Source organism: Dermacentor albipictus, unplaced genomic scaffold, assembly GCF_038994185.2.
Source record: "Dermacentor albipictus isolate Rhodes 1998 colony unplaced genomic scaffold, USDA_Dalb.pri_finalv2 scaffold_17, whole genome shotgun sequence".
Lineage (NCBI taxonomy): Eukaryota > Metazoa > Arthropoda > Arachnida > Ixodida > Ixodidae > Dermacentor > Dermacentor albipictus.
The window spans coordinates 10,125,627-10,141,279 of NW_027225571.1; the positions used below are offsets into that span (position 1 = coordinate 10,125,627).

The 15,653-nt window shown below is 46.1% G+C and overlaps 1 protein-coding gene across 4 annotated transcripts in view; it reads right to left on the minus strand.

The window, feature by feature from the left end:
* The window catches only part of LOC139052001 (uncharacterized), a 241,859-nt gene that overhangs the window by 78,148 nt on the left and 148,058 nt on the right, over positions 1-15,653 (minus strand). For all 4 annotated transcript variants that reach the window (XM_070529068.1, XM_070529071.1, XM_070529069.1 and 1 more), the window contains exon 13: positions 812-1,057. In XM_070529068.1, coding sequence (XP_070385169.1) covers positions 812-1,057 — 246 coding nt within the window. The remainder of the gene's footprint in view (positions 1-811; positions 1,058-15,653) is intronic.

Consider the following 15,653-nt stretch of genomic DNA (forward strand, 5'->3'; position numbering starts at 1 on the left):
CAACGCCTTGACTTTACTTGCACTGCAATTAACAAGTGTCCCTCACCACATAACCAACCATCACCACAAAACACCAGGTATTAATGCAGACTGCCTGGCTTATACTATGGCTCATCTAGAGCAAGTTCAACTTGCTCACCAAGTTTCAAAGTGCAGAAGTTTTTGATAGGGAAGTTTCCTCCACATTAATATTATTACAGATTGATGGAAAATAAGCACACTGGAAAACACACACAACAGCCAAGAAAGACACAGGACAGGCGCCTGCATGTGTCTTTCTTGGCTGTTATGTGTTTTCCAGTGCGCTTATTTTCCGTCGATCTGCAATGCACCATGTAGCCCGTATGCAGGTGTTGTTAAACTAATATTGTTACAAATGTACCAAAAGGTGTAGAAGAACTTGTTCCTGAGCGAGTCACTGTCTAGGTTTGCTATACTTAATTCTGCTTGGGACACCGTAAAGAACATGAAAACAGGGAAGCAGTAAAGGCAGACAAACACCACTGCTAGACAGGCACATAGTGAAGAAGTCTTCCACAAATGTGCAATACATGCCACAGCAATGTGACCGTGGTTTTGTCATGGCAGCTACCTTTCAAAAAGCAGCATTTCTGAAGAATGCAGTATGATAGAAGTATTACCAACACAGTCAGACCCTTTCATTCGTATGCAATATTTTAAAATTAATTCCCTCACAGCTTGGTCTCTGCTTTTCCAGAGAATCCAACTTCCAAAAGGCAAGGCTAGTATCACAATTTTACAGCGTACGGAAGATGTGCACCATATTTTTTTTTTTTTTTAGTACTCATACCTGACCACCTGTACTGTCAGCCGTTGAACTCCTGGTAAGAGCAATGGGTCGTGAAGCTGCTGCTGTTGAAAGTGGAGTTGGCCTATGCAGCTCAGATGAGTCACTCCCCGATGTCTTGGGTGAGGAAGATGAGACACCTCGGGCAAGTGATCGTGGCCTACGAGCAGGTGAAGGCGATGCACTATCCTTTGAGGCATCACCACCAGTATCTGTAGTCCCTGTACCTCCTGCAGACTTGCGCCGAGGCTTCTGGCCCGGACGTCACGTGAGCAAGGCCATGGAAATCATGCAGAAGGAACAAGATGTGCAAAGAAGCCCTAGTCACTATATGCATCAGCAAGCATTCATCATCTAGTACAACGATAAGGATATCAATTAATATTTCAGCAAGGTGTTGGACTATACCATAGCTGAGAAATTAACTACTGGAATGTCAACACAATTGCCAAGACCCTGCTGACAGCTCACCAGAACAACTGGCAACCACCATCGCATGACACCACGAATGTGATGGTGGCAAGTCAGCCCCGTTATGTTCAGTGCATATGGGCGCTACCTTAGCTAGCCCATACCATATTTTCAGGCATATAACCAACAACACTTCAATAGTTTTGACAGTAAAATTGGGGTGTGGGTTATACATGAATTTCACCTCATGGCAGCACACAATGCACTGCCATGAAGCCACTCTTCAAGGCAAAGTTCTCTACCATCCAAAGTTTCGTTATATCCTGGGAAACTATGCTCCCACACGTTAAAGCTCCAGTGCTGCCAACCTTCAAAACTAGTTTTAAGTAGTCAATATGATAAATATTGATACATATTGTTATGGGGATGTTGTGAGTATATAAAAACTATATTTACAATACATATACAGGATCAGTCAGAATAGCTAAGATGGCTGCCCACCAACAACACGCAGCAGCCAGAATCTCCGATCTTCTTCCTCTCTCTTCTTTCATCCTTCCGTAACAGGAACCCCGGTTGGCAAAGCGCCGTCTCGGCGCATGGCAGGTTAAGAATTGCGAGCAAAGTATGGCTTCAGCCGTGAAACATGCACGACGTTGACAGGCGTCTGACTTGAGGATGCATCACAGTGTAGCGGCGAAATCTCGTAATTCACGTCATTAACTTGGCATAGGACTTCATAAGGCCCTGTGTAGCGAGCGAGAAGCTTTTGGGAGAGGCCAACCCGATGATATGGTGACCAGAGGAGCACCCAAGCACCTGGCGCGGACTTAACATTGTGATTGCAACGGTCGTAACGCACTTTTTGTATATGCTGTGAGGCTAATAAACGAGATTGGCTGACTTGATGTGCCATGCAAATGCGATCGATGGCTTTAAGAGCATACTCAGTTGCAACACGTGGCACAAAAGGGAGGATGGTGTCAAACGGCAGTGTGGGGTCGCGACCATACAAGAGATAAAAGGGTGAATATCCTGCGGTGCCATGTCGGGACGAGTTATGCGCGAACGTCACGTAAGCCAGCATGGTGTCCCAGTCGCGGTGATCGTTGGAGATGTACATTGACAGCATCATTGTGATTGTTCAGTTGAGACGTTCTGTAAGACCGTTCGTTTGTGGGTGGTATGCAGTGGACGGCTTGCGCTCAGTCGCACAAGAGCGGAGGAGGTTGTCCACAACTCGAGACGAGAACGAGCAGCCGCGGTCTGTAACTGTCGAGGTGCACCGTGCCGGAGAATGACGTCGTGAAGGAGAAAATTGGCGACGGCAGTTGCGCATCTCGTCGGCAACACCTTTGTTATCGCATAGCGTGCCGCGTAATCAGTAGCAATGGCAATCCACTTGTTCCCTCTAGTCGTGTTTGGAAAAGGGCCAAGCAGGTCAAGGCCTACGCGAAAGAATGGTTCAGAGGGAACTTCAATGGGATGAAGTCGTCCGACAGGTGCCAGGGGAGGTTTCTTCCGGCGCTGACACAATTCGCAAGTTGCGACATAACAATGCACAGAGCGGTAGAGACCCGGCCAGAATAACCGGCGTCGTACGCGGTGGTATGTATGATAAACTCCAAGGTGTCCCGCCATTGGTGCATCGTGAAGTTCTTCGAGAACAACGGGTCGCAGATGATGAGGAAGGACAAGCAGCAACTAAGGGCCATCAGGGTTGATATTGCGGCGGCGGTAGAGGATGCCATCATACAGCACGAACATGCGGCACGTGCCGTCAGTGCTGCCAGATTGCACTCCGGCGATGATGGACTGTAAGGAGGCGTAGCGTTGTTGTTCAGCACGCATGTCGGTCATGTCAGTCAAAGCCATCACGCAGGTCACCGAATCATGCGCAACAGGATCGGGAGCATTCACGGGGTGACGCGGGAGGCAGTCAGCGTTCTTGTGGAGGCGTCCAGTATTGTTATCATCATCATCATCAGCCTGGTTACGCCCACTGCAGGGCAAAGGCCTCTCCCATATTTCTCCAACCACCCCGGTCATGTACTAATTGTGGCCATGTTGTCCCTGCAAACTTCTTAATCTCATCCACCCACCTAACTTCCTGCCGCTCCCTGCTACACTTCCCTTCCCTTGGAATACAGTCCGTAACCCTTAAAGGGATACGGACACAAAAATTGGTGGGTGGTTTTCTGCGTCAGAACAAAAGTTGAACTGTTAAAAATGACAAATACAACAAGCTGCTTAAAAAAAAAAGAACGAGAAACACCTTTCTTTTGCGATTTTCTGTTGCGCCTTGCCTCCAAGCGGCCGCCGGGAGAAGCTGAAACCTGACGTCACGATACCCCCGCGTGCCCGCGCGCGCGCGGCCGAGGTCAGCCACGGCCGGCGCAGTCTTTCCGGAGTGTCAGTGCCTTGCAGTGACTGTTTATCGCCGTCGGCTATGTTCGCACGTGGTCTGTCTGAAACATTATCCCCGTCAGCGCTCCATGCAGGTGGTGCATCTTACAAGCGTGTTCGCACGGTCGTCGATCGGTATTGAAGCATTCATCGTGACGGAAGAAAATGCCCAGACATTACTGCACCCACGGCTTTTATAACAGCATTATCGGTCGTGACACGCCGTCGCGCACATTTCTCAGAGAGAAGAAGGTGCGTGAACTTTGCATACGTGCCTGTCAGCCACCACACCCAGCATGGAGACTTCTAAAAAATGGCTTCATTTGCGCGGACCACTTCGTCGACGATGCTTATGCGACCAGTCCGGCTGTGCTCAAAAGCCTTGGCATGCCGCTCAAAAGGCTCCTGTTGAGGCAATACAATTCAAAGAGCGGGTGCTTAGTGATGCATTCGTAACTGTTAGCTGTGTCCGCCAACTTTTGTTGTTCTGGCAACAGACCCTCTCTCTTTCTGTATGCATGTAGCCGCAGCGGTGACAGCAGGAGTGTCTGTTGAAAGAAGGAAAATTACCCTTTCATTGGCTGTGCAAGAACAAATATTCTCGGCTTGTGACAGAAATTGTTTACCCTGCGGATGCATGTGTTTATCATAAAACAAAATAGTCATGTTGTGTACACTCTCGCTGCGTCTAATATTGAACGACAGCATACGAACGCTCTTTTAATTGATCAAGTATACAAAACACAGCCAGTGAATGAACGACAGACAACAGCATACATGTGTAGTAATCTAAAATGCGCAGCACATTTATCTACATTGCCGTTTCACACGTTGCTTTTCAACCTCAAGCAAAAAATTGCGGATTTCCACAGGTCTCTGCATAATCATGCGTCGGGTTTCATGACTTGGTTTTTCGCGCAGCATTTCCCTAGTAAATGTCACAGTAAAAGACTTTCCTTTGTCTATGTCCACAGAATCGATGTAGCTAAGTGATCTGGTCGACGGCTCCCTAGCGCAGCCGCCCATCTCAAAGAGTTCAACCAGTAAATGGCTTCTAATGGCGTGAATGTGAATGTAGCCGTAAACACAGGGCTATGAAACGGCTGGAAAATTCTACACATGCCGTGCCTCGTCGCGTAAAAACGAAGTGTGCAGCGATCGAAAGCCGACAGCGTAGGTAAGCACAAGGCGACGAGCTACGCAACCTACGATTCAACCGTAATAGCTCGCTTTCTGCCTCAACGCGGGTCACGAAACTAGGCATTTTGCATCCTACATAACATAACTTTACAAACTGCTGCTGCAGCACTTCAAGTTTACTAGAAAAAGCAATTACCATGTTGCTGGCCCGGACTGCCTGACCGGCACGTTCAAGGCCGCCTGCTCTTCTTCGCCGCTTGACGCGGAAGGCTCGCAACCGTAAGCGGTTATATTTCTTGCTAAGTTGGAACGGTCCTCGTCTGCAGACGTGTACTCATCGCTGGTAGAGGCACCGGAACCCGAATCCATGCTCGCGATTGCGGCGGCGGCGCGCTTCGAATGACCGTGGTCGGCCGGCTGGCTATCCGACGGGGGTTTCGTGACGTCACGCCTTCCAACTCGCTTGGGCCGGGCGGCGTTGCGCGCGCTCACAAAAACGTCAAAAATTAGGCCATCCGCTGAAAAATGAGCGAAGTGAATACTTGTTCTCGGTGTACTCGCACACCGAGGACTCATTTTCTGTATTATCGTAAAATGTTCAGATTTTGTGTCCGTATCCCTTTAATGACCATCGGTTATCTTCATTCCTTATTACATGTCCTGCTCATGCCCATTTCTTTTTCTTGATTTCAACTACGATGTAATTAACCTGCGTTTGTTCCCTCACCTAATCTGCTCTTTTCTTATCCCTTAACGTTACACCCATCATTCTTCTTTACATAGCTCGTTGCGTCATCTTCAATTTAAGTAGAACCCTATTCGTAAGCCTCCAAGTTTTTGCCCCGTACGTGAGTACTGGTAAGACACAGCTGTTATACACTTTTCTCTTGAGGGATAATGGCAACCTGCTGTTCATGATTTGAGAATGCCTGCCAAACGCACCCCAGCCCATTCTTATTCTGCTGATTATTTCAGTCTCATGATCCGGATCCGCAGTCACTACCTGCCCAAGTAGATGTATTCCCTTACCACTTCCAGTGCCTCGCTACCTCTTGTAAACTGCTGTCCTCTTCCGAGGCTGTTAAACATTACTTTAGTTTTCTGCAGATTAATTTTTAGACCCACCCTTCTGATTTGAACCTCTAGGTCAGTCAGCATGCATTGCAATTGGTCCCCTGAGTTACTAAGCAAGTCAATATCATCAGCGAATTGCAAGTTACTAAGGTATTCTCCATTAACTCTTATCCCCAATTCTTCTTAATTCAGGTCTCTGAATACCTCCCATAAACACGCTGTGAATAGCATTGGAGAGATCGTATCTCCTTGCCTGACACCTTTCTTTATTGGGATTTTGTTGCTTTATGGAGGACTATGGTGGCTGTGGAGCCGCTCTAGATATATTTCCGTATTTTTACATACGGCTCATCTACACCCTGATTCCGTAATGCCTCCATGACTGCGGAGGTTTTGACTCAATCAAACGCTTTCTCGTAATCAACGAAAGCTATATATAAGGGTTGGTTATTTTCCGCACATTTCTCTATCACCTGATTGATAGTGTGAATATGGTCTATTGTTGAGTAGCCTTAACGGAATTCTGCCTGGTCCTTTGGTTGACAAAAGTCTAAGGTGTTCCTGATTCTATTTGCGATTACCTTAGTACGTACTTTGTAGGCAAGGGATAGTAAGCTGATCGGTCTATAATTTTTCAAGTCTTTTGTGTCCCATTTTTTATGGATTAGGATTATGGACAGTATTGTAATGGACACTAAATGAAAATTCAAAGCCCAGCGACAAAGCCGTCCAGTCGGGTCCCGTAGGAAAGACAGTCAGTAGAGTGCATGGTGGTCTGTGACGACCAAAAACGTGCGGCCGTACAAGTATGGCCGGAACTTGGTGACAGCCCAAACTAAAGCCAAGCACTCGTGCTCGGTGATGGAGTAATTTCTCTCGGCAGGTGACAGCAGGTGGGTGGCGTAAGCTATCATCACGCACTCAGTACCATTCTGCTGTTGGGCGAGAACAGCGCCGATGCCGTGGCCGCTTGCGTCAGTGTGGACTGCGGTCGGTGCAGATGGATGAAAGTAGGCAAGTATGGGAGGGGTGGTCAGAAACCCGATGAGGGCAGCAAACGTGTGAGCCTGCTCCGGGCGCCATGAGGATGGCGTGTTCTGGATTAGAAGATCTGTCAAAGGCCAAGCAACATCGGTGAAGTTTTTGACAAAATGGCGAAAGTAAGAACACAGGCCGACGAAGTAATGCACGTCAGAGGCAGAACGTGGCACAGGGAAACTGCGTATGGCGTGAACTTTTCCCGGATCTGGTTGGACACCGGATGCGTCAATGAGGCGTCCCAACACGGTGATCTGACGGTGCCCAAATAGACACTTCGTTGAGTTCAGCTGAAGGCCGGCTTTTCAGAAGACCGCAAGAATTGCAGCAAGTCGGGTAAGGTGGCGGCTGAACGTGGGAGAAAAAACAATGCCGTCAAGGTAACAAAGACAGGTGGTCATGCCATGTACTACTGGCGTAGTACCACCACGCATACATGCTTACATGTCATCTGCACTAAAGCATGCAGATATGTGGCCAATTTATTGTTCTTTCCTTTATGCCAAAACTCACCAAAACACGTCACCAGTGAGACGCTTTCAAGGTTGTTCTGTCTATAGGTGGTTCCCAACAAATTTTAGTATATGCATGCATAGTCAGCTGCTAAGTGCCATGGCCGCCTTGTTGTACAATGTACCTGTTCGCTTACGCCAAGATTTGCTTTGCTGCTCTGTTTGGCATTGTGGCACACGTTTGTTTCAATGGTTACAGGTCAAAATTTATTTCAAAATGCAGAGAAATCCACAGCACAACAGCAAAAGTGCAATATCAGTGCTTTGTTATCCAGCCCAGGGCATCCACACCCTGTCGTTTATTTAGTGCGATGTGTTCAATGCTCTGCAGTATGATCATATGTGATACTTCACATAGTAATACAAAGTTAATTTGAAGTTGCTGAAATTAAAACATGCCTTTCTGGTAGCAGTTCTGAATATCAGTCATGGAGTTTCTGCAAGTTTCTTCATAGCACAAATTTTCCCTGGAGCTCGAAGAATTTTCCAATTTTTCTAAACAATGCCTAAAGTATACACCCCATGCAAGCGATCTTGCACGCGGCTGCAACAAGCGACGCGATGGAGATGGCTGTCGCGTTTGCTCATCGCCTACAATTTGTACCCCATGCGAGCGATGACTTTGAGCGACGTCTCCCCAGTGTTGCCGGTACGAGGGCAACAGTATAGGTGCCGAAACTAGCGTGATGCATGCTTTATTAACTTAAGTTGATGTGTTTTACTGTAAAAAGTAGCATAAAATATTTCTGAAAGTCTTGCACTAGGTTCTTATTCTTGCATGTATAAGCATTAAATCGTTTGCTCGTTCTGTGTGACAATTGGAAGTACTTGAGTTATGTACATCCAGTTTCGGCTTCGCGCAATTGGCTACTCGCTCATAGCACTTCAGGGCGACAAGCGACAAATTCTAGATTTGCAGAACCGAGCGATCGCGTGACAACATTGCGCGATCTGTTTACGTGACGGCCCGATCCGTCGCTCGAAGTTGTCGCTTGTTGCTGTCACGCATAAAATTGCGCTCATGGGGTTTAGCCTTAAAATCCCCAGATCGAGAAAAAAATGCTCTAGAGTTATGTAGTAGCCCTGTGAAAATCCCTTCTCCCGTCTTTTATGGTCACTCATTCTCTTCCTTTTGGTTTGCCATTTTGCATGTTGGCTGTGTTAGTAACAGTGCTTGCCAACCCTAGGTAAGTTTTCCCATATCTAGGGATTTTAGGCCTTCTTTTGGGAAATAGAAAAAATTGGCCAAATCTAGAGAAACTTTTCTTCAAGACATGAAGGAAAGATAAAATCTATTTCTGCTACACCACGATAACCGATATGCAGTGATGCTACTGAACCACCAATTTTTGGAGCAGTAAAATGGACTTTCAGTGCAGATTTATGAAGACAATTGCAAGCTATATTATATGGGGCTTTCATAGTGGGAAATGCATGTGAAAGCAGTAAGTGGTCACTGCTCCATAAGTTCAAACACTAAAAATGACGTCCCCTCCCCCCCTTTTTTCTATCACAGTCCATACTGTGGACTGCAACAGAGCGGTGGTAAAGCACGGAAGCACTTGGCCATATTACATGCAGAATTCTGAAGCGGTTGGAAACCTGAAGTGTGATCTTGCTCCTATTAATGTATCCTTTGAGATGGAGCCCTCATTTGAAAAATAGGTACCACAAGCGGTATGGAATATTCACTTATTTTTCCCTGTGCTCGAATTCATTGACAACCATCTACTTGAAATACTGCCATGGTCGACCCTGCCAGAGCGGCTTGCTTTCACTCGTCCCGCAGTTCGATGGGAATCGCGCATCGTCGTTAAGTGAAGATATACGGGCGTAACCTTTGACTCTGCTGTGATCAGCGAATGCAGTTTCGAACATGCAAGCTTTCACCATTCTGTGCAGTAAGCACAAAAACAAGCTCCGCGAAATTGGTCGCGGTAGTTGCCGGCATTTCACTCAGCGACCCAATCTTGAGTTTTGGCCACCAGTCAAGCCCAGGAAGTCATCTCGCCGCGACAACCTGCCCACACCGCATCGATTGGCTGCAAATTTCTGTCACAGCCGTATACGATACCACAAGGTTTAACCAGCGGTGCTTCGTCAGTATCTAACGGCGAAAGTTGCTGTTTGGTGCCGAGATGACCAAAATCTTGGTAGCGGCTGTGGGCCATTTTTACACAGTGAAATCGCCACACCAAGAAAATTGGGGGCTAGGCGACATATTGAATAGCAGAAACATTGTTCACAGCCACTATGTCTGTGCCAATGTGCGCGTTATGCTTGAAAAATAGAGCGAGACACTATACATCATCCGAAACTGCGGTCACCATTTTACATTGGTCATACAGAAGCAATACATTGTCTGGCTCGGCACCAGTGCATTTGCTCGCTGCCGCCAGATAATAGAGGTTGTCCTGTTGTCTAAGAAACCCGCATGCGTTGGGACGGAAAGTATTGAACATAGACAGCAACCCGCAGATGAAACATCAGTATGATCTCTTGACTCCGACCCCGCCCCCCCGTGGAGCTAATGCACCCGTTGGTCCATGCCATGCCACTTTAGATGGCGCTGTAAAACAGTGCTTGAGAGCATAGTTACACTTTTTGAAAGCACCAGCAACGCTCTCGGAGCGGGGTGGGTGCAGATTTCTCATATTTTGTTGAAATGTAGCAGGATGTAGCAGAGTTCGCCTCAAAGTGCAGTTTGGCTCAAATGGCACAGCGGCAGCATCACTGAATAGAGTGAAACCTTGTTAAACCGTAGTTGGCCGGAGCTCGGAAAAAGTACATACTAAATGGTAGTACTGGTTAACCGAAATAACATGAGATCGTCCATTTACCTGTCAAAAACGGAACTCGGAGAGAGTGCGATGAAAGGGCAAAACATGCAGTATTTATTCGCTTCCCGAAAACAGTGTGTTATTTTCATTTGATGCCGTGGCGGCCTAGCAGCGATGACAGAGGCCTCAAACTTACTGAACCTGCGAGCCAGCCCCCTTTTCTCGGCAAACACTCGCATGGAAGATTCCTCATTGGCGTTGCATGGCGATGGTGATGTTGGTGTCGCGGTATGGTGTCGAAGCCCTGACGAGAAAGCGACGGCATCGTAAACGTTGAAAGAACATGTTTTGACTGGTTGGACCTTGCTTTGTTAGGTGTGCTAGGTTGGCACTGTAGCGTTATGTGCTTTATGAAACTTCAGAATAGAAAAAAGAGGGCACTACTGATACAAGACATAGACAGTTGTACTTCTAGTGGCTTGACAGGCTTGACAATCAAATTTTATTGAGGGCTTGCCTATACATTGCTCGTTTATGTGCTCATAGAAATGTGTGTTTTAGGACTTAGAGGACACAAACTTACTTGTAAGTTTGTAAGTTGTAAGAAAAGGTTGCTGCTTCCCGGCTGTAGTCTGGTGTTGCGAAATGGGTAAGTGCAAAGCCATGCTGTAACACTTAAGACGCGGTACATCAACGTAAAATAAAATGAAGCATACTCGTAGGAGGCCTCAAGCATCTCTGCTAGCAGTGCAGCAGACGTGCTTAAAAGTACTTAAAGACGTTCACCAATCGTGACAGCCAACGCAGCCTTCCGAAAGAGCGAGTGGGTTCACAATTAAGCGCCTGTTGTCTGAAAGAAAATTCTCCCGTTCGCAGCGAGCAGGCGTCGTAGCAGACGACACTTGTAGCATTCCTCTCAAGGGCGCAACACTTTCTCACAATACAAAACTTTTATTTCCATAAATACTTGATGAGTATTCTTATATAAGTACATGCACGGTTGTTATTGCTGTAGTAAAAATAAATACTAATACATGTAAATAATTATTCTCTGGCACTAAATTGGGAACAGAATTGCACAAGAATGCATACCTTGGTGTGTCCTGGTGTAAACCATAGTAAAACGTGCTTCAATCTCAAAGTCATACAAAGTTTATGTAACATGTTGTGCATTATATAAGACACTGCAGAAATAAAATTCATTTTACGTGATAATATTTGAGTATAATGTGGTATCCTGTGTTAACTTCTGGTTTCGGTTTTGGGTCGTTTACGTCAGGGCGCCACTCAGCGCCAAACGCTGTAAGTTGCCTCCTGCTTCCCCTCGGAGAAATAAAAGAGCATTCTTTGTCTGGTCCCCGACTGGAGCAGTCCGGCTCTTTCTTGCGGTGCTGCGCGCCCCGGCTGTTTAGGCCTCATGCCGTAAACCTTTCGTCCGGCCGCCCCGTCGAAGCTACAACAAACTGGCAACGAAGATGGGATACGAACGCACGTGGACAAAGCCCATTGGATTGTGTTTGCTGCACCTTAATCAAACGCAGCCGGTCTGAAGATCAAAGTCAATCCGAAGCCTGTACTTCCCATCATTTTCATGTAGGTTGAGGCACGCTCAGGAGAGCCCCTGTAGACACTAGCGCCACATTTCCCTCTAGGGCATTTATTTAGAAACTCTATGATCTGTACCCTACCCCTCATATAAAATTCCTGATGAAGGGGCCTTTAACCTTGTTGCTACCACTGTCCACAATTATGGACACTTTTACAGCGAAGCTGTTTACCTGACGGACCTGTACGAATGAGCCATATGCATAGTCTCGTAGGGGGTCCGTAAGGAGAACAAAAAATAAGGCAGCACTGCGTGGTCTCATAGGAGGTATCTGGGCTGGCTAACGTCCGTAAAGTGAAAAAAAAACAGATAACAAATGATAGTATAGTGCCGAAGAAAGAAAGGACATGTGATTTCACCGCGTGCCGCACCGGCATAGTGGGATTTCACCGTGAGCCGCAGCGGCATAGTGGGAGAGTGGACCCGCGCTGGCTGCCATTGCTGCTGGCTGCATCTGCTGCCATCTGCCCTCAATATAACGGGGCGGCATTTGTGGTGGGAAAACATGGGGATGTGCGCCACGGTATCCGCCACGGTGTGTAAGAACCGAATTGTGCATTGCAGAGGTAGACCACTGCAACAGTTGCAACTCCAACAAAAATGGGAAAAATGGGAAGACCACTCATTGTGCGCACGGCCGAAGAAAAAGCCAAGTACGAAGAGAGGCATCGACAGCAGAGACATGACTAACCAACGACAATGTGCCCGTGCAAAAGCAGAGAATGCGGCCAGTGACTTTGCCTCCAAACGTCAGCGAGAGTCTAATCGTAGGCGTCGAGCGCAAGCTACCGATGAAGATAGTGCACTGGAGGCTGTTCGTAAGCATCAGGCAAGGTTATTATTCGAGTCTGTGTCTAAGCGGCAGAAGCGCTAGTTGCCACCTCCTTCTAGTTTCACCAGGGTGAATTCCAAATTAAAGAGAATGTTTTTGGACCACTTTAAGAGCTGCATTTCACGAGCTTAGAATGTGAAGAATGAAACATCAAAACCTGTTTATTTGCTCTGGGCTGGAACTTCCAGCAGACCTGTTTGGATGAGAGATGTGGCCCTAAATCAAGGAAACGTAAGTAGCAGTTAACGTGTAGATAGCGTAAAGCACAGTATCGTTCATTCATCCTTTGACAATGCCTTAAAGAAACCATGCATTCATTAGCTGCGAAAGAGTTTTGACGAGCAGGTTCATTGACTAACTGAAGCAGGGTACCCGCGAGCAATGCTCCCTGCAGTTGCAGAAAAGATACTCAAGCTGAAGAAGCAAGGCACTAACGTCAACTGTGCAGTAGCACAAGAAGGTTCAAAGAATGTGTCTTCTATTCCTTATATACATTCCGTTTCGCATAACCTGAAGAAAGTTGCAGAAAGGGCGGGAGTAAAGGTGGTTTTTACTGCAGTTGACAAGCTAGCAAAAATGTGTGGAGCGGTTAATAAAGTACATAGGGAATCTGTGTGTACCAAGAATCATCGCAATAAGCCTGTACAGTGCGCTGAAAACATGGTCTATGCAACTCCTTTGGATTGTGGCGTGCCATACATAGGCCAGACGGGAAGATGCCTAAATGACAAATTAAAAGAACATAAGTACAACACAGTAAGAATATCAGGGCATCTAGGTGTTCATTGTAAGGACTGCGCCTGCACACCTTTATTGGAAAAAAAACTAGCATCATGTCTAAATCAACAGATAGGCTAACAAGGGGGATCGTTGAAGCCCTAGAGATAAAAAAGCTGGGTGATTCTTGTGTCAGCAAGCCGTCCGTCATGCTCTCAGAGAAAGACATCATATTCCTCACATGAACCATTCTTCACGCATAGTAGGCTTGACCATGTGATGCTCTTTCATGTGTCTTATATTTTCCTATGTTTTGTTTATTCATGTTCAGCCAGTACTTATTCTGCATATCTGATGAATAAACTTGAGTTATTAGTGTGCCTTGTGTATGTGTCATTCTTTTTCGTCTGGTCCCTTGTGTTCTCTGGCGCTGTTTTACTACAGATTTATTGTGCCAAGCTCAGCGAACAACAATGAGCTTGGCAACAGAGGCACCGGGATTCAACTAACGAAAAGATGTGGCTAAGCGATTGTGACTGCAGCAACAAAGAAGACAATTCATGGTGTTGAAACAAGCCAATGAAACTACTGAAGAATGACAGAAGTGGTTGGAGAACAACAGATTGCACAAGCATGCCAAGTGTGCTGCGAAGAGGGATGAACAGTTACAAGCCTGACTAGCCGCGGATGTTGCATACCAGCATTGCAAGGCCAAGGAACATCTGCCTTTAGCAACAGCTGTGACAGCTTTCGTACAATATTCAGTGGTTGGCGCAGCCAAGCCATCTGTAATCTTTTTTAAAATAGTTATAAGCCGACGCGAACGAGCAGTACTCTTGACCTGGTCTGTTGTGGCGAGTTGTGATTGTGTTAAAACAACTTGCCCCTCCTTGTTCAGAACATCGCATACCTGCAGCTTCTCTAGTTTTGGCTAATGTGAATTCCATTTCCCTAGGAGTAGCATTACAATGTCATAATTTCTCTGCTTTCTGTAGTTTCTGCAAGCACATTCTGGTCCCGCAACATTCACGCTGCCCTTCGGCTTGTTTTTTTTTTTATCAACAACATTTTTTGATGCAACATGTTTATGCTTGGGTATCATGGATACTATGTCAGCTTGGGAGCAATGACTTTATTATTTAAATATTTTACAAAGAACTTGGAAATAAAATTAAACTATAAAATTAGCAGCCTATTTCTATAACACCAACAAAACAATTATCATTACAAAAAACGTATTGACAAATTAAACAACCGTGAGTTGCAAAAGCCTAAGATAATCTAGGGAATTTTTAAATCTGGGTCGGGGGAAAACTTGCTTCAGAGGATGGCAGCACCGGTTAGTAGATAATGAATATACTGCATGCGGCACCGGAGAAGCAGAACTCAGATGCGCTCGATAGCAGCCCGCTACAGTGAAGCAAAAGCTAAAAATTATCAGCGTCGATAAAGAAGTGAGGAACGGAGCTGCTGGCCAAGGACACAAAATGGACAAGTCGTGCATCTCCGAATGGACTGTTTTACAAAGATTTGAGCGTTGTTGTGTGCATTATTTACACGGCTTACACATGTGGCTTTCTTTATTTTCTCTCAAGGGGGCTGTAAATGGTGGTCAATGTAATAAGTGGAGGTGGGCTATATGTAGAAGAATACAATGTGCATAAGATGTGCACCATACCATGGCCTAGGTTAGTCATTGGCAAGCTAAGTTAGTAGAGCATAAGCCTCTTAATCTTAGGGTCATGGGTTTGTGCCCTACACCAAGTACTAAGGTAAGTGATTCCCTTTCTTTGGTTCGTGAGCAGCACTCACAAGTAAGAGACAGCAAAAAAAGAGCCATTGCTGCACTGAAATCACTAGTCAGCACCTCATAAGAGTCCTCAAATATTGGATGCTGAATCAAATAAAGAAAGCTGAATTTAAATAAGTCCATATATAAAACATTTTATAACAAGCTTAAGGCTTGATTGAAAAAAATTGGCACAAGAGAGTCAACTGTAGCAAATGCTTGGGAGTGCAAGCTACCGTTGCTCAGCTCCTCTGTTGCTCAGCTATTGAAAACATTGATACTTGCACGTTGGAATGTCTGCCAAAACCTGGCAGACATGATGCGTTTTCAGTTCTTGCAATTACTTCCGCCACATGCAGCCTGCAAAAGCATAGCCTTTGATATTTATTTCTGTTACTCTGAGGAAGAGGCTGTTGGGGCTGGATTTGAACGCCACCTATGACCACATGGCCATCTTGGCCATAATGCAGAGCACCACAAAATTTTGCTTTCATTGCGATAGCAATTGTATGGACACTCCAAGCGCATTTCTACCATCCC